Below are 24,760 nucleotides of genomic sequence, written 5' to 3'. Positions count from 1 at the left end.
CAATTACAGTGATATGAAAATTTAATAATTAAAAGAGAACCTGTGATGGTGAGAGACCATATGGGCACGACACAAGAAGCTTGTATGGGGATTCGGCAGTCGTCTCCATAGCAGTCCAGCACAAAAACGCTATGCACACCACATGTTCGATTAAAGTACGCAGTTAAAAGTGAAAAAAAATCGACCCTCAATTCTTACACAGAATTTTCTAATTCTTAACATCATTGAAACAAAAACAAGTAATGAATAAATTCTTTACCTGTTAGTGCCCAATTAACTAAAAATCAGTGGGATCTAATTAGAATGGTAAAGTACGAAGATCAGCATTTTCGTTACGCAATTGGCAAACTTGTAAATGTTGTTGGGCTGGCAAAATTGACCTCGTTGGTCAGTCGCAATGAAAATTACGAGTGAAGAAAAGTTCTAAGCTGAGTCATCAGTTAACAATAGGATGAAGCTATTGGATATTTTCATTGGAACTCACAAGGACCGCAGTCATGTGTTTCTTTCTTATACATTATCAGCACACTCTGAGGTCCATTAATGATCTCATCATCAATTTACTAGTAAAATTTAGTTCCAACAACTTTCTGATTGTTCATCTCCAACTCTGACCTTATATTAATTTTATGAGAAAGTGAACTACTGTACACAAAGAAGAGACAATTCACTAGCTTAGCTGCCTTCAATGACTGGACGGCTTCACTGGTCCAATCAATCAACAAACACGAACACGATTTCTTCCTTTTTTTTGTTCAATTATCAAGCTTTTTACAATCTAATAAATTAATTAATTAATTAAGAATAATTTTACCTCTCTAACCCTGTTTATAATTTGACAAAAAGAAGCCCTCACATATCTTAAAGTTGCTACTGATGAGCATATACATTTACAAATAATCTTGTCAGTGATCCGTATAGATGTGTGGAATCAATTAGCCTTTGTACTCCATTAATCTTTCCAACCGACGAGCGAATGATGAACAGCAGTAGCTGGGTGGCATCGTGATAGGGCCAAACTCATAAATTCGTATGCGACTTTACTTTACAGAACAGGGTGAATTTCCTATATCAAATCCAATCACGTTAATTCAGAGAAGTTAATTAACACTCTAAATGTTAATCAACAGTTTGCCCATATTCAAACTGAGAATTGAGGAAGGCCAAAAAGTTATGATAGAAAAATCATCATTTCTCAAATTAAATCTTGTTCTAAAGTTAGCATAAAATGTTGGAAAGTTTTTGTGATTGTTGTCATGTTTATGGTTTTGGGTTTACATTTTCCGTTTTGGTTATGAGTTTCGAAATTTTTACTGATAAATGTTGTGTTCTTCAGTAAAAATCGATTCATTATTGGCAGAAAAGTAATTAGGAAGGGTTAAGTTGTTTTTTTTTAAATGGAAAATTCAACATTTGATATGAAAATGATCAAAATCTTATCATTTTAAGAGTTAAAATGAAATTTAACTGAGACTTCAAAGGTTAATTTGAATGAATAAGACATGAAATCCCAAATAAATAGATTAGATTCAATCACTCTGTTTCAAAAGCTTACTTGTCAAATTAATTGGATTGGATTTTCCCAATTATAAAAAAAAAAAAAAATTAAAATTTAACTAAGCAAAATTAGCCTACGCATAAATGATATTTTCAATTGTCAAAGTAAAGGAGTTAAATGACAGACCAAGTGCTACCACCTAATGGAGATTAATTAATATTTTATAGTTTTTTTTTTTTTATATTAAACTCGGTGCTAATAAGGCAACAATTGAGTCAAGCTTAGAATTATTAAGATTAAGCTCAACTCGATTAGATTTATATAAAGCTCAAACCCGATGAACTTAAGAGTTGCAAGTTTAAACTTGACATTGGAGCTATTAATTCAAATTTAATTCAAAAAATTACCATTAATTACATAATTTACAAATATATTAAGTATTTATATATTTAAAGTTAAAAATAAGATTTTAAGAGTGTAAGTATAAGATTTTAAATTTTTAAAAATTTATTAATATTATTTTTAAGTCACAAGCTTGTAAGCTTATTGAAATAAACAATAACGAATATAAGCTCGACTCAAATATAAATTCAAACCACTTGAATTCAACTTCCACTTGACATCAACCAAGTTACAAATAACTCACAAGTGACTCAACTCTTTTGTTATCCTCGACTCTTACACCTTTGAATTGATATTTTATTAGACATTAAGGCCTAGTGGGAACCAAGATAACATGTAACATTTTGTTGAATTATATTATAATAAAAATTAAATTAAATATATAAAAATCACTAAGGTAAATACATCATAAATATGCAAAAAAAAAAAAAAAAAAACTATTTGCGGTGAATGGTTAAGGATGAAGACGCTTTTATAGTTACCTGAAGTGTTTAGCTGTATGAACTTGAGTGTGGCTAAAGTCATTTAAAGCCCAATAAATAAGGTTATTTAACTTAATTTCTTCATTAATTATATCATATTATTATGTAAAGATGTTTTTAAATATATAAGTAAATATATATTTAATATATATTACAAAATTAAATATTATTTTATTTTTAATTTAAAATTATTTTAATTATATAAATATATAATAAATATATTTATTTATATATAAAAAAAAATATAATTTTATTATCTATAAATAGCTATTAAGAAGCCCCGTACCAAACGCGGGGATAGCTGGCACCATCAAACATTTTTCATATATAACGCGCAAGAAGAAAAATAAATATCCATCTCAGTTTGATGTGATACATGTGTACCTGCGCCAAATTTATTGATTTTCTTGTGGTACCAGCAGAGCACATGCAACCCAATTAATGCAGCTTTGGTTGGTTGAGGAAGCTCGGCCGAAAGTCCAAATCTCTAAAACTTTTTTCTGTACTGTGCAGAGTGCACATCAGTATCACATTTTATATCAAAACGACAAAGGAGATGATTAGTCCATTTTCCGTTTAAACACTGCCTTAAATCGCAACCCGGGACACTGGGAGGAGGCCAAGGATGGTCCAAAGTTTTACAAAATTTCTTCCACACATTTTCTCAAAATTTCTTGGGGATGAACTAACAGTTCCTGGAAATCACATTTACATATACTGTATTATGACAGATGAACATAAGGGAGGGTCCAATAATTTAATTATAGAAGGCTTTAAATGAACAATAAAGATAAACCTAATATATTTAATATAATTTGATTGAACAGTATTTGTGTAGGCTTTAACCTTTAATGAGAAAGGCTAATAACTTACAATATATTAATTATATCTCTTCTATGAAACGGCAAAATCTATATAATATAATTTTATCAATTAAAATTTATCATTTAGAAAAAATTTCAGCAACAAAAGACTATTACTTTGATGCAGACCCTAAAGTTTTAATGTGTAGATTAGGATGGTATGGATGACTCATTAATTAAGTCATGCATGAGAAAAGAAATATTATGTTGTAGTTCCGATTGCCATGCCGGTGCAGATAAAGAGACATGCTGTGATGACAATGAAGAATTACATTAAAAAATATATATAATATTATGCAGAATTACATTAAAAAATATAATAATATTCTCAGTCAAGTATTTACTGCTCTGCCAACACAATATCCAAAAGCATTCAACATATTCAATGAAGATTTTCATTCAGAAAGAAAATTGCAGATTAATTGCGTAATTAAGGAATGTTTCATTTTGCTTAATATGGAAATTATGTCTGTTTAATGAAGAATTGATTGCACCATTAGTTCATATTTGTCCATTTGCAGCACTGCGTCAATCTCTTTCTCTAATGGTCCATATTGTTTGGTGAAGTGATATTATGTTCACAGTCAACTATTAATTAAATACAAGTTTCGAAACTGTAATACTTCTATTTCTTTGATAAGAAAAAATAACTAAAAATATAAGAAAAAAGAGCCTTAAGTATAAAATCAGATGATTTACGCCACGTAATATTTGTTCGAGGATCTTATGGTGTCCAGAAGATTTTTCCCAATGAGTAATACTATGTGTACCTATTTTAGGTACACAAATATATATACACTCATATGTGTCATTATATGATTGATTATTATTTTATTCTTAATTTAAAATCATCCAATCATATGATGACACATATAAATGTGTACATATTTGTTTATCCAAAATAGATACACATAGTTTTATTGTTTCCCAATATACAGAAACCTGGGCTTTGCAAATTAATGATTATACTGTATGGACAATTAATAATTTGTCTACGATTTAAAGGACAATTATGGTGCCGCATACAAATATGCTATTCAAATAGTATATTATGTTATATATAGTATTGTATTATAATATAAAAAATTAATTTTTTATATTATTTTATCAAATATTATATTATATTGTATGATATAATTTTTAAAAATAAAATAATAAAAGATTATAATTAATATATAATTATTTTAGAATATATTATAAACATTTGTAAAAATTTAAAATTTTTTATATACATTTTAATTATATCACTATTTTCTTAAAAAAAGTATATCAATTCATATCAGTAAAATATATTATATCGTATTTTATGATATATCTTCTGTATCTTATGCATTTTTTTTTGATATTATATTATATTGTAAGATACATATAGTGTATAGAAGACTAACAATTAACACGGGTTAGTTTTGGAAATTTGGGAAGGTCAGTGCTTTTATCAATAACCTTTTCCCCTTCAGTAACATTTTCTTAATAATAGACATGTGAAAACAGATGAGCTAATAATATTTATTGGCTTTACAGAAGGGTAGCTCACTCAAACATATAATACATGTGGCCTCGTCCAGGTCGATTTTCTCCAGTAATTTGGAGCCAACAGCATCACTGTATCAGAACCGTCCACCCAAATGATCAATGATGTTAATTGACATTCTGGTATTTATTGTCAAAAGGTATCATTCTGCTACGGAGAGACAACTTATTTATTGCTATCATAAATTAATTAGATCTGGTGGCATGTAAATTAGCTGGCTGCTGTAAAAATCCATTTATTCGTGTTTGTAGAAAATTTGATAAATTTTCCAGAGGAGTTGATGTTCCAGTTTTCCTGTCTTTTTAACGGGATGAGTTTAAGGTGTTTTCGAATCTTTTTATAGGCTTGTTGTTCTTTATTAATATATTTTTTCATTTGCTGAAAATAGAAAAAAACTTGCTTAATTGCTTAAAAATTATAAATATATTCCTGTATATGTTTCAATGAAATAAAATAAAGCAGTGGTTTTTTTTTTTTCTTATCAAGTATATGAAAACCTGCCACCATGAAAATGAAATTTCTAAACAAATAAACTTATATATATATATATATATATATATCTAAATTTATTAGAAGTACACTTAGAAGTAATTAAACAAAGCTGTAACGTACATGCATTAAATGCCAATACCTGTAATGAAATTGAACAAGAAAAAGAAAATAATCCGCCGGGGGATTTAACAACAATAAGGAAGTTTATAGTGTACAGATAAAATAATGAAATGCAAGAAAGAGATGTTTTGTGAATTGAAAAGTATAAGCATGGAAGAGAGTTTTTGGGTGTGTAAATCTGCTTACTCCTCATCAGGAATCTTAAAAGTGCTAATATCTTCATTCCGAATCCAGCCATATTTCTCCATGTAAGGGTTAACCAGAGAGTGTGGTGGATAGCTATCAATGCAGTCTCTCCAAACATTACCAGAATTTCCTTCCAAATCTCTCAGCACCTCCCACATACAGCTGTTGCATTTAAAGCCGGCACCAAAACTTATCATCAAAACCCTGTCGCCTTTCTTCAGCCTCTTCTTGGCTTCCATGTAAGCCAAAACGTACCAGAGACTACTTGCAGATGTGTTCCCAAATCTGTGAAGAGTCATTCTTGCTGGCTCTAGGTCAAACTCACTTAGATCAAGGCTGAATCCAATCCCGTCGATCACTGCTTTACCACCAGTGTGAATGCAAAAATGATCAACACCCGTCCTGAAATTTATCAATGATTTTTTGGGTTGATCTCCTTTTGGAGATTTGTTTCTTATTTTTCGAACAAATGAAACAACAGCAAATCGAAGTAGTTCTCTCAGTGGCAAGATCTTGGGGGAAATTACCCTAAGATTGTCAACAAAGCAACGAGTAGCAGCCTTTGGGAGGTTCTTGCCTAGATGAAACCCTATTTTTCCATCTTCGTCTTCCCTTTGTATGCAGCATTCATAAGATTCATCTCTCGAACCATGATGGGTCCTCACTAGACAACTGAGCTTGAACAAGGCACGATGCTTCAAGGCCCTTTTGTTAGACAAAAGCATAGCACAACCCCCACTTCTGAACAAAATATTTGCAAGAATCATTGACTTGTTATTGCCCGAATACCAATTTGGACCCAAGGATTCCGAGGCGACGACTAGTGCATAAAAATTTTTGTGAGTTTTGAAAATGTTACGCACAATATCAACTGCTATTAAACTTGCACTACATCCCATACCAGTAAGATTAAAAACCTTAACATCCTCCCTCAGCTTGTAGAGATTTATTATTTTGGAGGATAAAGAAGGAACTGCTGCTAGCATGGAAATGTTAACAACAAGAACATCAATTTCTTGAGGAGAAATGCCTGACCTGGCCAAAAGTTTTTCAATGCTGTCATGGAAAAATTCGTCCATCTCCGAGAGCCCATCTTGCAAGGTAGGATTAAATTCTCGGCCGGAGAACATGATTCTTGGGGCGTAAGTTTGTTCGCCAATTCCTGAACTTACAATGGCTTTTAAGAGGAACTTGTACTCATTGAGACCGAGTTGCTTGTTCCTCTTTATCACTTCTCCGCTAAATTCAGTGTCAACCATCCTGTCATCAGTTGGCTTATAGCACTGATAATCAATTATGTAACATTCTTTGTCATTTTTTCCATCAACCCACTTCCATAACTTGAACATAAGATACAAAATAGGAAGAATATAGAAATAAAAAAGAACCATCGAGAGAAAGGAGATAGATATGAAGAGAGCGAAAGAGTGAAAGAAAGACTGGTTTTGTACTAAATTGAAAAAACTTCTGTTAGATGGGAACTCATCAAATGAGGGCCTTATAAGAAGAGGAATGAGGGTTGGAGTTGGACATGTGAATGTGCTTAAGACCCCTTTCAATCGCTCAACTTCCACCCACTGATATGTATGACTGTATATATCTTTATTAATAATCAAACTTTCTAGTTTCCCTTGAGAGAAATTTATGGAAAGCAATGCAACTTCCCCGGTCAACATCGATCACTTTATCAAATTATTAATTCCTGAATTAAAATTTTCATTATTTGAGGGTTTGTTAATCTTTTTTCTTGGTCATCAATTCTTCCTCTTCACGACTTCTACTTTAAGAATTCTGTGCTACTTAAATTGAACGCCATTATACTGCACAGTTAGTAGCTTACCCAATGAGTCATCACATTAAAGAAAGCGGAGGGGTTAGATAGAATGTATACATCTGCATGTGTGTGTATACATCTGCATGTGTGTGTAGAGCTTCTATAAATTATTTTAAGTAGAAACTGCGCTTTCATATACAGCGGCGATTAAATGACTTACGCTGTGCCCTGAAACTTTCCAAGTTTATTAGAAGAAGAGATTGAGAACTAATAATGCAATGCTTTTCAATCAGTATTCTAATTATGTGGGAATCAACAACTTGTTTGTTAAATTAAGAAAGTGATTTACTTTCATTATGAGAATTTGGTTGGGTTCTGATTTACTTGAGAGGGAGACTTTTCTGATCGTCACTTGAAAGTGCACAATAACTCGGCCACTTTCAGGAACCCCCGTTTCTAATTTTTTTCTAGGGAAATTTTAAAAAATGGCCAAAATGCCCTCCCATTAAGCAAAAATACCCAAAATCACTATTTTCAAGCCAAAATGCCCAAAATCACTGTTTCAAAAAAAAAAATGCCTATAACTTTTTTTAATACCAAAACTACCCTTCCCCTCATATTTATATAACTCTCCCACTTACTATGGGGTTTTAATGTAATTTTAGATAAATATGAGAGGTTTTTGGATATTTTATATTATAAAGACATTTTGATATTTATTTATTTATTTCAAACTTTTTCTAAAATGTCAAAATTACCCTTCTCTTCATTTATATAACTCCCCTCACTCATTATAGGGGTTAAAATAATTTTAGATAAATATGAGGGGTTTTTGGATATTTTACATTGTAAAGGCATTTTCATTTTTCAACTTTTAGAATTCGAATTTCAGTTTCGTTTTTTCGAATTTCACCATTTTACGATATATCGATTCGTATTTTTCAGATTTCTGAAAGATTTTCCGTTTGTTACCATTCTAGGGTTTTTCAACTTTGATAATTCGAATTTCAGTTCCGTTTTTTCAGATTTCATCGTTTTACGAGATATCGATTCGTATTTTTCAGATTTCCGAAGGATTTTTCGTTTGTTGCCATTCTAGGGTTTTTCAACTTTTAGAATTCGAATTTCAGTTTCGTTTTTTCGGATTTTATCGTTTTACGAGATATCGACTCGTATTTTTCAGATTTTCGAAGGATTTTTCGTTTGTTGCCATTCTAGGGTTTTTCAACTTTTAGAATTCGAATTTCAGTTTCGTTTTTTCGGATTTCACCATTTTACGATATATCGACTCGTATTTTTCAGATTTCTGAAGGATTTTTTGATTATTGTTTTAAATGTGTAATTGTATTGTCATTTGATGTAATAAATTTAGTGTTACTTTATTTCAGTATTATTTTATTTTCTCTAATTGTTTCAATTGTGTAAATGTTTGAGTAATCATACGTTTTTATTGTTTTTTCATGATAAGATTATTTAAAAAATGAAATCAAATACGATACACATTCATATATAACCACAAATAAAGTATATCATACATATATGCACATACAATAAATATATACATCTAAACATAGGAATAACGCTAAATATATACATCAATATCCCACAGAATTTGGTTTCGGGTAAACGAAGGAAGGACCTGAAACATTTCCTCTCAAATAGTCGCAGCTGTCGAGGGGTCAATGTAGAAGAAATCCGGGATAATGCAATACGTTGTGCACGAGATATCGCATCTGTCCGGAAGTGTCTGGACTCGTCGGGAATGCGCAGCTCTGTGTCAACCCGTCTTCTTTTGCGAGAAATATCCTGTAACAATCACATAAAATTTGGTAGACATTCATAAAAATAAATATGTAAACAAATGTATTAGTGAAAAAAACATAAAAAGATGAGAAATACCAAATAATTAAAAAGGAAATGACAAAACTTAACAAATAAGAACTGAAATTCGAGTTCTATACGTTCAACTGTCGTAGAATGTTAACAATCTAAAAAGTTATCAAGAAATGACGAAAAATAGAAAAAACGAAACTGAAATTCAAATTGTGTAGGTTGAAATACTTTGAAGTGACGATAATTAGAAAATTGTTCGAAAATTTTGAAAATATGAATCTATACATCCTAAAATAGTGAAATTCGAAAAAACGGAAATGAAAAGCGAATTCTATACGTTGAAATACATAAAAGACACGATAATCGAAAAATGGTTCGAAAATCTTAAAAATACGAATCGATATATCCTAAATTGGTAAAATTTGAAAAACGGAACTGGAAATCGAATTTTGTACGTTGAAACACCTTAAAGTGACCATACTCGAAAAATCATTCGGAAATCGTCAAAATACGAATCGATATATCCTAAAATGGTGAAATTCAAAAAAACGTAACTGAAATTCGAATTCTATACGCTGAAATACCTTAAAGTGACAATAATTGAAAAATCGTTCAGAGATCATGAAAATACGATTCGATATATCCTGAAATGGTGAAATTCGAAAAAATGGAGTTGAAATTCGAATTCTATACGTTGAAATACCTTAAAGTTACGATAATCGAAAAATCGTTCGAAACTCATGAAAGTACGAATTCATATATCCTAAGATGGTGAAATTCGGAAAAACGGAACTGAAATTCGAATTTTATACGTTGAAATACCTTAAAGTGACCATACTCGGAAAATCATTCGGAAATCGTCAAAATACGAATCGATATATCCTAAAATGGTGAAATTCAAAAAACGTAACTGAAATTCGAATTCTATACGCTGAAATACCTTAAAATGACGATAATTGAAAAATCGAAAAAATAGAGCTAAAATTCGAACTCTATCAGTTGAAATACTTATGAATGTCGCTAACCGAAAAATCATTTGAAAATTTGAAAAAATCGATTTGATATATCCTATAAATGAAAATATCGAATTATTAAGTTGAAATAACGTCGTTACATCGTAAATTGTGCAAAAAGCACCAAAATTCAAAAACGGATATAAAATTCGAAAACTATACGATCGGAAACCGTGGATAAGAAAATTCGTAATTTAACCCCTCGTAAAAATTCTTTAATGATTTATTAGGTCCTAATCGGACTTAAATAAAGATTTTGTACACATAATTATTTTGCTTTTTCAGGAAACTGGCATGCAATTAATGTGGCATGCAAATAATGTTGAGCTGCTGAAAAAGAGAAAAAAAAAAAGTCAAAAAGTATTTGCTTTTTCAGGAAACTGGCATGCAATTAATGTGGGTGCCTGGAAACAGAACAATATCCATAAAACCCCCTCTTTTGAAATGAGTCTCCCGGCTCCCCAAGGTTTTAAAAAATCCACTTTACCCCCCAACTAGACTTGCAAAGGACGCTGCCGTGGGAAAATTCGTCCTGCCGTGGGAAATTTCGTTCCCATGGCAGACTGCCGATCCATTCTGCAGCCAATTTCACTTCATTTTTGGTCGTTTCAACCTCCGATTTTTACATAAATCAACTCTACACATTATATTACATAAAACCCCTCAATCAATTCAACAAAAACAACCAAAAATCCAAACATTTTAACCAATATTCAAAGCGTAAACCCTAAACTTTCAAACCCAAAATTCTCAATCAAATCTCAATTATATCAGTAATAAATTGATCCAAACAAGATTATGGGAGATATACTAACCTTCTGTGCCATTTACGGTTGCCGGAAAGCTTCAAAATCGACAGAAATGACCTTTGCCGTGGGATTGACGTGGGAGGAGGAAAACTTGTGGAATTTTCGTGGAAATGCACAGTAAAAACAGAACTTGCCGTGGGATTTTCGTGAAATTTTGGTGTGTTTATAAAGGGGGCAGTTTCGTAATTTGGCTTTTCCCACGACAACTTGCGAAATTTCAAAAAAACCCGACGTGGGCTAAGAATTTCCCCGACACCCCAATGTGTTAAAAAAGCCAGTTTAACACACCCCCCCCCCCCCCCCCCCCCAAACCCATTGTCCATTCAACTGCCGTGGGAGAATTCGTCTTGCCGTGGGAAACTCCGTTCCCACGGCAGACTGCCGATCCTTTCGGCAGCCAATTTCGGCCAATTTTTGGTCGTTTCGACCTCCGATTTTTTCATAAATCAAATCTACACATTGTATAACATAATACCCCTCAATCAATTCAACAAAAACAACTAAAAATTGAAACATTTTAAGCATTATTCAAACCGTAAACCCTAAAATTTTAAACCCAAAAATCTCAATCAAATCTCAATAATATGAGCAATAACTTGATCCAAACAAGATTACGGGAGATGTGATAACATTATTTTCCATTTTCGGTTGCCGGAAAGCAAGAAAATCGGCGGAAATGACGTTCACCGTGGGATGTGGAAAAAATTCGAATTTTCTTTGAATTGCACAGTGAAAATTTGCTGTGTTTATATATGGGGGCAGTTTCGCCATTTCACAAAACATGGGCATTTTTGCTTAAACCTGAATTTTTTGGGCAATTTCGCTTAGACCCCTTTAATTTTGCCTAGTTTTTAAAATTTCCCTTTTTTCTAATACATTTTTGTTCTGCCTCTCTCCCTAGTAATATTATTACCAGTCATATTTTATTCTTCCCTTTTTAAAAAAAGAAAATGCCTTCTAGAATTTTGATTTCTTCGCCTTTAAGTCAAGTATGGCCCTCGAATGAAGATAAGTAAAATTTGTCTAACTAAAAGCTGTGCAAAATTTGTACAAGGTCACCCCGATTGACCGCTGAAAAATCTACCAAGGTCAACAACTAGTGTTTGACCAGTACTTCGGTAGAAAATGTTAACTAAAATATATGGCCCATTGTGCTTGAAAGTCAGAACTATGTAAGATAATTACTGAAGGGGTTTAAAAACCACCTACCCCACGGTGTCAGGACGTCTTCCCTCGACAAGTCGACAGGTGTTATAGCATCACATTGCCCGTCAAATGGTTTAAAAGCCTATCCATTGGTGCGACATTCAGTAAAATGTAAAATTATTCAATGTGCAAACGCAAATGTCTTTCCTTGCGCATGAGTGTGCAGCTCTATTATTTGATGCAGGTTCACGAATAACTTAAATTATACATCCCAGTTTGATTACCGCTGATCGACTGTACTAAGCTAAGGGAGACGACTGTCGTTTTTGAAAAGGTGAGGAGAGAGTGAATGTTCAAACACTTACTTAATAGTCTAGCTAGCTTTTGTTTCATAAAATTTCACCATGTAGGTGAGGGTTCATTGTTATTAACTTTCTTATTGGATTTAGATTCAACCATGACAAATTAGTTTGACCTGTTTCAAATTAACTATTGTTGGACAGTTAGAGAGGTTGTTAAAAAGCATTTGGACATATTACCGAAAACGTTCTAAAACTAGCGAAATAAAAAATTGACGTAAAAATCGTTCTGTTTTTTCACGAGCATTTTTTCTCCTCCCTACCCAAGAAGAAAAAAAAAATAGAGAACTAGATTACAGGTACCCCAAAAGGTTTCCTCCAGAATCTAGAAATAAAATATATAAAAGCAAATCATGTTGTGAAAATCTTGTAGTTGGAATGATTCGGATCCATCACATCACAAATACAAAATCAAAGCCGAGTAAGCAATTTCCTATAATTTGAACCATTGACATGTTAGATTTCCAACACTTCTCAACTATTGGCATATGCTTATCCTAATTTTAAGTCTACGCTACTCATTTTCATGACTTTAAAACAAGATAATGGAACAAGGAGAAGTGAAGCCTACGCTTCTCATGCTTTCTTACTAGTTTTTCATTAAATGGTGAAGACCAATGAGATTTATAGATAACTTAGTTGAAAAGATAATGACAAGATGGATAGAATAGAATTTCGATTTGACTTTTTATATGATTTTATGTTTATCAACTTATAACGTAAGTTTCCCTTTTCATTTTCATAATTAAGTTGAGCAAATATAAATTAATCAACTCATCGCAATCCACTAACAACGTCGCTGTTGCTTTCTCAGCAAATCTTCTGTAAGTTGTCACCAGAAAGAAATTAATTCGTGGATAGGAGACAAAGATGGAAATTACTTACACTTGGCAGGTATATATATATTCAACTTTTAATGGCGATTCAATGAGAACAACATGCAGAATAATGCCCCTCATCCCATAAGCCATGAAGATTACTGAGAATTTCATCTTAAATCTAGGTATCATCAATCCACCTTTCGGTCCCAACAAAACGATGTCACATCACAATCCCTGCCACCGCATAGCAACTATGACAAGAAACTGTATAATAAATAAGTTCTGAGAGCAACCATCTCTCAGCATCTTCACTTAATTACAACAACCAATCTGTTTTTAATTCAAATGGTGTTCCCAGTTGGTTCAAATTTGTTTCTTGAAAGTTTAAAACTTTCTACATGGGTTCATAGTTGTAGTGTGTGTAGCATGCATATGTTCAGATGGTTATAATAATTTAGTTTGAGTTCAAGGATCTAATATGGCGGCTTGGATTAATTGTGCAACTACTGGGTTTTGACTATAGGTCAGTGCTGAGACATCTGTGTTAATGTACATATGTATCTAAATGGTTCGAAGTCAAACGTTTGTAATGGAATATTAAGGAGTCCAACTATCAATTTCTTCAGATAAATCCATCTTTATCATATATCTACATAGGAAAATAACATTTTTTTTTATAAATTAAAATAAATTAATTATCCTATTTATAATGAAAGGGAATATGAAATTAATTTTAAATTTAAATTTGAAAGTAATAGATAGCATTGTAACAATTTTTTTTTTTATCCCATAAATATAAAAGATTATATATAAACAAGAGAGAGAGATGAGTTAGGTCAACGAGGAATCATTTTAAAAAGACATAAAATCCCTAGAGATATTTAAATAATCACATTCTTTTTCAAGAACTCTTTTATAATCATTACATAAATTTTGTTTAAATATTTTTTCAAAGATAAATAATATAATTGTGAATGTAAGTTTTTAAACAATTGGACGAACTATATTAAAAAACTTTTTCATGTTTTATATGTTTATTCTTGCTTGTAATTAATATAATGGATAACAAAATTGTTGTCCTCCAAAGTATTTTGATATTAACAATACAAGCAAAATGTATTAATTTGTCCAATGACATGGCTTATGTCATGATCAAAATGGACAAAAATTAGGAAAATGTAGGAAACATGCATATGAATGGTTATTCATCATTCACACACACCTATTAATAGACATATAGCAAAATTTTCATAGGCATGTATAACCCGTGAGCCTTGGCTATTAAAGAGTTGAGAAAATTGGACAATTTGAAGTAACATGAGAAACAACTATTCATGATTTAGACATGATTGTTCATACCTTTATATTAAGTAGTTAACAAATAAGGAAAATTATTCATTAATGTCTCGTTTATTTAAAAATGAGTAAATACAGGATAAAAGTTAACAAGTCATTAATGCTCATATACAGTTGTTCACAAACTATTTTCACTAATCGAGCATAAAAAATCAAAAGTTGTTCATCCTACCGTTTCAACAATGCATACCAATGAGAAAAATATCTCTTTCAAATGACGATGACTACAATCTTGTGTCCAACGTATATTTCAACCTAAGAAGTCTATATAAAGAAGGATTATGAGTTGGAAGAAAGTTACAAATTGAATTGATAATCAATGTAATCTCATTCTCATTCAAACCTTCAAATAGTAACTCTCTTATTCAATCTTTTTGTTGATGAGATTTTGTATGATGATTATATTGAGTGCAATTTTAAGTAAATTTGCTTGAAGAAGTGGATGTAAAAAGTTTGAAATGAAAAACTTTGAATTACAATAAATTATGAGCATGTGTTTACCTTCTTTAAATATATATATATTTTCTTGTCTTTTATTTGGTTTGAATTGTCATGGATTGAAAATTATAATTTGTTTTTAAGTTTGATAAATTATATTACTACTCCTCTATAATTAACTTAAATCAATATCTATCTTACGTAAGACTCTAAATTGCATAATTTTAATTGATGACAAAAAACACATCAACAAGTAGTTCTCAAGTGTCTTTTGTATTTCTTTTTATCTCAAAAAAACAAGTTAATCTTAACATTAAATTTATATATGAAGCTAAGAATAAGAACAAGTGACTTTACAAAAATGTATATATCCTTTGAGTTTGGTGAGTGGGCAATTACCTTGGCGGTGATGAATAATGAAACTCGTCCGAAAGAGAATTTATGTAGTGTATGCGTTTTTTTTGTGTGTGTATTTATATATAGTGTTGGGAAATATAATGCATGGCCGGAGAAACAAGAAGAAAGTGAATAGGCTTTGAAAAGTGTAAACAATTTTTTTAAAGTGAAATATGTTAGAAATTTCCAGATGTGGGCTAATATTAATTATAGTTTTGTTTAATAAAATTGGGTAATTGAATAGTCCAATACCAGTTTAAAGATGAGCTTAAGTGATCAATAAGGATAAATCCAATACATTTAAAAGTTATGATTTGGGTGTATCAACACAAATACGAGCCTTAAGGTTTATTGGATCTTGATGGGGGGTCAATTAACCTAATATAAATAGGCTAGATCTCTGCTCCAAAACCTAATACAATATAGCTTATCTATTCAAAACTGTCATTCTGAGAGGTTTCTAGAGTAGAAAACCAAGTTACATTGAGAGGTGATCTCGACAGATAATTTCATATGATTTCAATAGGTTTTTTCAGTTTCAAATTGCATAAAGATCTATGCATTTATAAAACTCTAAAATTTAAATTAGTATTTTATAATCTATGCGTAGATCTTGAAATTATAATTGAATGATTTATTTTATTCTGTTCTATGAAATAAATCTAACAAAATATGCTTCCCATTAACAGCTTTGAGATAATGCAAATTCATTTATAAGATACAACAAAACTCTAAAGTGATTGAATATGTCAAGTGTGTAACATATATTGAAACTTGATAAACAGACGATTCTTCACTTGACCATAACTTATATAGGAAATAAAAAGACTAATTTTGATTTGTGATTAGACATAAGGACAATTGCATCGGTTAAGAATAGATACATATATACATTGGTTTATGAATAATCACAACTTTGTACTAATGAATGAACACAACCTTTAACTTAAACATGGACGTAACCTTGGCTTATAATGGACAAAGCTTTTTAACTTTTAAAAATGATTTTAAATTTAATTAAACTATCAAAACAACTATTTAATCATTGAAATATAATTAATTATGTAATAAAATACAACAAAATGCTTAAATCATGATACTTAATATGTTTTCTTGAATATTAAAAAAATTATAAAGATTTTATGAAAAACTTGTTCTGTGAAAGACATGCCCGTTCCACATTTTTGGAGAATTCATAGAATTCTTATTCTATATGAAAAAAAAAAAAAAACCCTTAAAAACTAACACATTCTACTAAACTGTGTTATAAAATTTTAACTCGATCTGATTTGAAATAACATATTCTAAAATTGAAACACCAATTCCAAGGTTTTAATCCTTAGTCACATTTATGAAATGCCCATTCCATATAAAAAATACCCATTTTGATTTTAGTCATGCCTTTTTTATCTAATTTTAAACACTCATTCTTAGTTAAGAAATATTATTTCTGTATTTCTTAAGATTTGCATTCCAATTTTAATGTAAGATTTGAGTTAAGTTAACATTACAACCCATCATTAAATAAAAAAGTATAGTATGCTTTGTGGGCAAGAATTAATACATAATACATGTAGATATTGAAAATTACATAATGGGTTATTCATGTGCATACATGTGATATCTTCCATCTGTACCTGTAGGTGTCTCTGTTTCAATTGATGGATTAGTTTACCTTAACTACTGAGAACTTTAATGGAGAAAATCCCGTGATGTAAAAAGAGAAAACAGCTGTTTATTAATGTTTTTGATGGTGATGTCCTACTTGATCAAGGCCAATAATTGCCATTAAAACATCAATGACGTTTCCACTATTTAACAAATTAAAGCCTACCTTGATGCTCACGTTCCACACAAATGATTTACCACAAATCTTTCTGTGAAGAGATGGCTTGTTTCTTTAACGTTAAAAATGGAGTTATCAGAAACAGGGCTGATATCTTTTGTGCCCTCTGGAAATCAATATGATGGGGTTGAATGGTACCCAATCCAATTTTATTGGGTTGGGCAGGATAAAGCCCAGCCTATCTAACAATTCAAACTTGGCTAAAGTTTAAAATGTTAATTAGCAGTCCTTAGGTATTTTGTAAGCAAATATTAGCTTGTTTAATTTATCGATAATAAAATAATATAATAATTTTTTATTATATTTTTATTTATTAATTTTTAGAACAAAAATATCTTATTTTCAATTAATATAATAAATAATATAAAAAAAATTTAGAATAATTATAACCAAAATTATTTAAATAAAATAATAAATAATATTTTTTACTACATCTAATTAAATATAATAATTATTTATACCTACTAAATTTTATATCTAGTACTCTTAATATATTTTCAAAATAATCTTTTAATTTTAATAATATAATATTATTTAAATCAAATACTCTTAAGCTCCCAAAAAAAAAAAAATGCTTTCTATTATAATTTGCAGATCAAGTAGCCTCATTAGAAGGCTGATGACTAAAGATAGGATGGTCAAATTTGTCTTATCCTCACATGATAGGTGTAGTCTATGCAACCAAGCATCGGAAAGCATGGATCACTTGTTCTTACACAAATTTGCACCAAACCTACTGCCCACAGCCTTGGAAATCTTATGTTGAAGACTGCTCTAGAAGATGGCGAGGGGATAATTTGAAAAATACCATGTGTAAGCTCATCTTTGGAGCAACGGTTTATATGATTTGGAAAGAAAGGAATAATGTTTGCTTTGGTAAAGGGAGTACTACTAAGGAAAGAATTGTGGCCACAACTAAAGAAATTGTTTGTGAGAGGGCTGCTTGTCTCAAAAATGTCAAGTTGTCCAAGGAGAATGAAGAAACTGCTTTAGCTTGGGGGTTACCGAATTGCATCTTCAAGTCGCAGCCTTCATATGTTTATGGCTTGTGTTTCTACTGTTATGCTTCTGAGGAGTATTCCTGGTGGAGATTTCCGTCTTTGTTCAAGGGCTGACAAGAGTAGAGTGTGGTGGTATTTCAGCTTGGGCGAAAGAATCTCCTTCCAGGGGTATTTTTTTGCTAAAACTCCCGTAAGGAGGAAAAGAGAACCTGGAATTACGAGAGCCTCTACAGCCAAGATGTCCGAGCAAATGCCTCTCGGACGGATGATTTTGAAGAAGTACCTGATCAAGATATTTTGTCTTCTCAGTTGGGACGATTCCATGGACATTAGGATTGTCAATTTCTTCACAACTTGCTGGAACATTAATTCTTCTCCTTGTCTCTCTCTCGGTGATCCCATTTGTGATGAAATTGAATTGGGGCGGGAGACAGATGAGCATTGTGCCGTTAGAAGGATTTTGTTGGTGGATATAGGTGGCATAGATTTTATATATTTTTGGCATCTCTTGCACTTGTCTCATGAGTCCCATCTATGTAAAATCTTAGATAGTCACTGGAGTATTTAGTAGATGTATTCTTTTGTACTTAGTCAATGTATATCCGTGGCATACTTTTGCTCTCATAATTTTTATTTGTTATCGATTTGTTTCGGTGAACTTATGTTGTAGCTCTTTGAGTTTATTTTGTCTATAAAATATTTTATAAAAAAAGTTAATCTCTTTAAAAGAAATAAATATATCGAGATTCATAACACAAAACATGTTATTGTTTATAAGTTTCTACGCCGTGATATTTTCATTTTATTAACATTATTTGTTTATTGTATATCAAAGTGAAATCGTAATATGTGTTTGATATAAGTTGTCAATGAAAATAACTAAACTTTATTAGCCTAAGATAAATTTATAGTCCAAATTGTAAGTGTCCGAATTTTCAGGTACATTTTGTAATGTAATTTGACACCAAATTAATGCCCCATATTGTGTGGCTTACTAAGCTTGTGGAAATTTTGTTTTGTTTACACCTTGAGGCAATTTTTATTGGTGTGGGAAGGAAGAGGCTTCAGTTTACATTTTTGCCTTTCTACGCTTGTGTTTCTGCTATTTCAATCTTCGTCACGAACAAATTCGACAAGTAATTTGCCAAATCATCAGGGGCAAATCTGGCAAAACACTCATTTCCCATACCTGGCTCTCTACTGGCACTAACTTCATACTTGTCATAAAAAGCACGGTACACCGGCACGATCCTCCTCCATAACGAAGTTTTAATCTCGTCTCTTAATTTCTCGTCCGGTACGATCCACGAGCTCTGTTTGTTACAGGCGTCTTCAAGAGACGAGTTGAATTGCCGAAACGAGTTTCGAACTTTTTCGAGCGGAATTTCAGCAGTTGGATTATCAGGCAATGAAGCAAACACCTTGCTCCATGCCAAGCGCTCATACTTGGCAGCGTATTGTGTCACCTTTGCCTCCTGCTTCACCACCCATTCCTCGCCGAGGATAAAGTGAAGGTTCGATGTCCGGGCTTTTACGACGACGTATTGGAGATTGTTGGCTAAGAACAAGTACGAGAGTGACCCGTCCTTGTACAACTCGGCTTTGCCGTCTAGTTTGCAAAACAGAACGAGGATAAGCCAAGCGAGCCGTACAGCTATTGGCGAGGAAATGTTGTCCTCGGAGTCGGGGCTTCCAAAGTAAGCTTCTAGTAACGGGGTACAGACCGTTAATGGCCAGTCTGCGATTATATCGGAAAGTGAACCGGAATAATCGCCGAGGAAAGCAATGTAGTTCATTACATAGCGAGTAAGGGGGTGTATTCCACCTCCGGGAACCCCGGATTTTGAGTTATCCTTCTGAATCTCCGCTTCGAAGTCCACCAGCATCGAACGGACAGCCTCGCCTAGTTTGTTCAGAGAATTCACGGCCTGTGATCTGACGACTGAAGTTGATTCAAAACTGAAAATAGACTCAGTCTCAGCCCAGAGGTCGGCAATTGCTTTGTAGAGGTCCAAGGTACGAAAAATTTTCTCAGGAGTTTTCTTGCACTTTGCTATATTTTCTGGGAATGCAAACAGAGTCAAAGCTCCATCTTTACAAATTTCGGTAAAACACGACTCTCTGATAGAGTCGGAAGCCGAAAACACAAGATCACTTAGAATCCTCTCGCCGTAGAACAATGTTTTAACAGCGGTTTTAACGGCGTGTAACCACTTCTTCATTTTAATCTCCAGAAGATCCCAATCCATTTTCTTAACCGCAGAAAAGCTTAGTTTCTCAACTCCTAAATGATAAAGCGCTTCATCAACAATAGATTTTCTGATTTTCTTGTAAATCTTGACGCACTCTTTGCCATAACCAGAGGCTATCATGCAATCGGCTATTAATTTCAAGTCAGCCAAGGCAGCAATAGATGAACGTTCAACTTCAGAAACCTTGTCGTCAGAGAATTTGAACTCATCCTCCGAATCATCCTCCATATCTGAAAGACTGCCTCTTGAAGGTCTTGATGAGTAAGAGTGAGTGGAAACAGATTCGGCGTCTAAGTATTCTTTATTAGTCTTTAACAATCGGTAAAACTCTTTCTCGAGTCTTTTCATGGCGGTTTGCATGAGAGTTTGCGAACGAACGAGTTTGTGTGAAGATGGATTATAGGCGACGAAATATTGCTTGGCGGACCGTAAGTGTTTGATGGCTTTTAGGTATTCTTTGGCTTGTTGGCGGTTTCCAGAGAAGAGCAAGCTGGTGCTGCAAGCATAGGCAGTGGTTTCTGAATCCCATTTAGAAATCAGTGATTCAGCCGTTTGGATGTTCTCGTCCATAAGAGATTCTATGAAAGTGAGACGTTGAGGTGACATGGCTGTTTTTGAAGAAATGGTTGGTGGTAAAAGAGAGAGATTTTCGTTTTCTGGGTCTCATCGAGAAGAGTAACTGGACATATATAGAGACGGAGAGAGGGAGACGAGAGAGAGTCCAAGAAGCTCCCCATCCCCAAGTAAGGAAAGTGATTCGCTGATTTGAATTGGATTTGACTACATCTATTCGTCCACGCGTTGTTTAAAACAACACAGAAAATTACAATTCATCTAAGACATCTTGTGTAATTGGCTGTTAGCCTAATTAAAAAACCCCGTTACATGAATTTCAGTTAACCAATGTTATATTTTCTAATATACAATTAGTTATACAATATTAAATAATATTTTATTTTAATTTAAATAAATATATATACTTTTATTAATTCTAATTGGTGAACATATTTTTATTTTTGAGTAAAAACATTTTTTTATCAATTATGACATAATATGTTTTCACTCAAAATTACTATAAAATCCCAAATGAACACATTAAAAAAGAAAAAACTCTCTATATATATCAAATTTATATTATAACTTTCTTTTTTCTCTTTTTCTTTCACCTTCAGCCTCACTTCCAACAACTATATTCAGTGCTAATTTGAATTCCAAACCTATTCTCAACGTTGATATCTCTATTTTTGGTTTATTCTTATAACGATACCTGTGTTTTTCACCAACAAAACTTTTGAATATTTAAATAAAAAATTGATGGTGTTACCATGCGATTTCTCTCCAATTTGTGTCACACCTCTTAGTCACCTGTCCTTATCATTCCTAGCCGCCTTCACATCGTGACTTGATCAGCTATAGAAGTGGTAGCTAGATTCAATGACGGCTAGAGTTTTAGAGGCATATATGTAAATTTTTAAGTTTATTACCCTTACTTATAATAAAAAATTTTAACAAAAATTAGTCCATAAATAAGTATTTAAGTTTTTGAATTATCATGTGTGTGATTTTAATATTAGGGCAAATTTTTGATGGAAAATAGTCCTTTGCCCTAACTTTACCCAATTGTTTATTTTTTCCTAGAAATATGAATCATTTTTGGGTATGCAGTCACCATATATATCAATTCCACCAGCAATGCATGCAGGATTTACTCTATGTGGGATTTAATATTGAGACTCGATGTGTATACAATTTTGAATAAATATTTAAGTATATAAATAATATATCATTATATAATTGAATGATTTTAATTAAAAAATAAAATATCTAATTATATGATTTTATATATATTTATATATATTCAAAACTGTACATATAATATATTATTAAACTTTCCTGTAAATCAAGGTTCCCACCCACTCATTCCCCACCCTTTCACGAGCTAAGGCTGGCTTCCCATGCAAAATAAGACATCTTTGTGTGAAAAGAATGCAGAGTTTGGTGTGCCTAAAGGCATAGGCGATAAAACTCAAGCTAGAGGTTTCATTTTTTGAGCACTCGTTACCCATGACTAATGCTGCACTTTACCTTTTTTGGTCAGAATTAAATTTCCCTTTCGAAAGTATGATCGTTTGTTTTGATAAAATTTACTTGTTGCTTCTAATTTTATGGAACTTTCTCTGAATCTTCAAAATGTGAATAGAGTTTGAATTGAATAGGAATAGGCTCTACCAGGATGAAATCTGTCATCTTGAGGACCCCAACATAAAAAAAAAAACAAAAAGTGAAAGAGATGTTCACGTGTTTTTTCAAATATAATGTGAACCCAACCCGGTCTTACAAGCTTTCTTGTTTACTGACGTACTTTCCTGGAGGCTAACATATCAACTTTAATGATCGTCAACTATTAAATGTACTCACGATTTTTGGAAAGAATTTTGTACCTCTTTAAATTTTATTTACATCTTTCGGGGGTTTTTATGCTTTTTCAGGGGATAAATGATAATTCAGGCGGGCATTTACAATTACAATATAAAAAATTATGGGTACTCATTTTAATATCTCTCAAGGGGATGGGCCTAATTTCCCGCGAATCGCTGCAGGAATACTTTGATGAATTATGTTTTAGTCGGCGTCACACTACGGCCTAGCGCAGTGGATTAGCGCGTTTGACTTGATACTGACCCTTCGTTTGGTTCCTTAGCTCATGAACCTTGATTCTTGCTATTACATTTACAATTAAACAAGAAACAAATGAGTTACAGCTTGAAATGCGGAGTAATTTTGAACTTAATTCGATTAATTGCTCTTACCCATGTCTGCTGGCTCCTTGACTCCAGATTACATGTTTGAGAGGGACGTAAAGCCTAACTCCTTTATGCTGTCTCAATATCGGTTTGCAGTAAAACCCTACTTCGGGGCACACAAGTTTGGTTCACGAGTGGAGAATAAAGATGCCCACTCCGTCTACTTTTGGTGATCCAATAGTTTAATGGCCCTTTTTTATCACGGGCCTCCCCTGAAACGCCGAATAGAAATTTTTTGTGCAATAAAATATGGGGCTATTTCTAAACTATGGGTCTTTTGGGTTAAACACGAACCTCATAAAGTTGGCCCAAGTCCTAGTCTAGAGTCGTTGCGTTAACCTAAAGGTTTAGTGGGCTGTTTATGGATTGTGAGCTCCACCTATCAATGCAATTATAAGTTAGTTTTATTTTCAAAAAGGTGTTATAATTAAGAAATTCTCTTTGCAAATAATATTTAAAATCGAAGCATTAATTTTGAAGAGGGTTAAATTCGAAACGAGTTTGTTTGAGTTTGAACGAGTTCAAATACAAACATGAGGTAAACAAACACAAACCCAAATACGAACTAACTAGTAGGAAAAATGAATCCAAATTTAAACCCAAATAGAGGTCATGCTCGACTTACAAATCCAACCCAACTCTTATTATTAAAAAAAATTAAAAGGAATGATATCATTAAAAATAGTTGAGCTAAATATATTATGTGAACTTGAGTTGAGTTCAGTTTGTTCACATAAACCTAAACTGAACACGAATTCTTAAATTGTAAAACGAGTTGAGCACAAACTGATGTTTCTTTATATTTGGCAAACCCAAGTCAAAAACAAGCCAAGTTCACTTGAAAATTATCTGAAAGTGAGTTTTAATTTGTTTGGATTTCGTTCAATTTAAATTTAATTCTAATTAGGAGAAATAAAAGCAGACACTGTATATTCATTATAGACTGGGCAAGGCGCAGAGACTCAGAGTGGGCAGGCAGAAGGAAAGTAATTGCAAAGCACATGCATTGCAAGTGTATTTGGGCATACCTTTCCATCAATGAATAATCTTTGACATTACTGAACTTAATTTCAGAGAATTAGTAATTAAAAGCATTGAATGAAAGGTAGACAACTAAATTCTTTTGTACCAAAACAAAATAAAAAGGAGAAAGTAAAGGATTAATCAGAGGCCCACTTCCTCTTTAAACGCGTGATTATTATTTAATTTTAATTTCACTTAATGAATCAGTAAGACACTGTCCTTCCTGTCCCGCCAGAATATCTCAAATCTAATCACCACATGATTGATCAATTAGTGGCATTAATCAGTGGGCCCATTTTGATGGAGCACAACGCA

General features: G+C 32.3%; 2 protein-coding genes across 2 annotated transcripts; both read right to left on the bottom strand.

Moving 5' to 3' along the window:
- Positions 1 to 5,367: 5,367 nt before the first annotated feature.
- LOC123206179 (3-ketoacyl-CoA synthase 12-like) lies at positions 5,368 to 7,099 on the bottom strand. Its single transcript, XM_044623319.1, has one exon. The coding sequence runs from the start codon at positions 6,963 to 6,965 to the stop codon at positions 5,571 to 5,573; it is 1,395 nt and encodes a 464-aa protein (XP_044479254.1). The 5' UTR covers positions 6,966 to 7,099; the 3' UTR covers positions 5,368 to 5,570.
- A 12,130-nt stretch (positions 7,100 to 19,229) lies between these two features.
- On the bottom strand, positions 19,230 to 21,352 carry LOC123208040 (exocyst complex component EXO70H1-like). The gene has a single exon (XM_044625506.1). It carries the CDS (start codon positions 21,222 to 21,224, stop codon positions 19,452 to 19,454), a length of 1,773 nt encoding a protein of 590 aa, XP_044481441.1. The 5' UTR covers positions 21,225 to 21,352; the 3' UTR covers positions 19,230 to 19,451.
- Between the last annotated feature and the right edge of the window lie 3,408 nt (positions 21,353 to 24,760).

Source organism: Mangifera indica, chromosome 2 (assembly GCF_011075055.1).
Source record: "Mangifera indica cultivar Alphonso chromosome 2, CATAS_Mindica_2.1, whole genome shotgun sequence".
Taxonomy (NCBI): Eukaryota; Viridiplantae; Streptophyta; class Magnoliopsida; order Sapindales; family Anacardiaceae; genus Mangifera; species Mangifera indica.
This window is presented reverse-complemented; position numbering and strand designations above follow the sequence as displayed.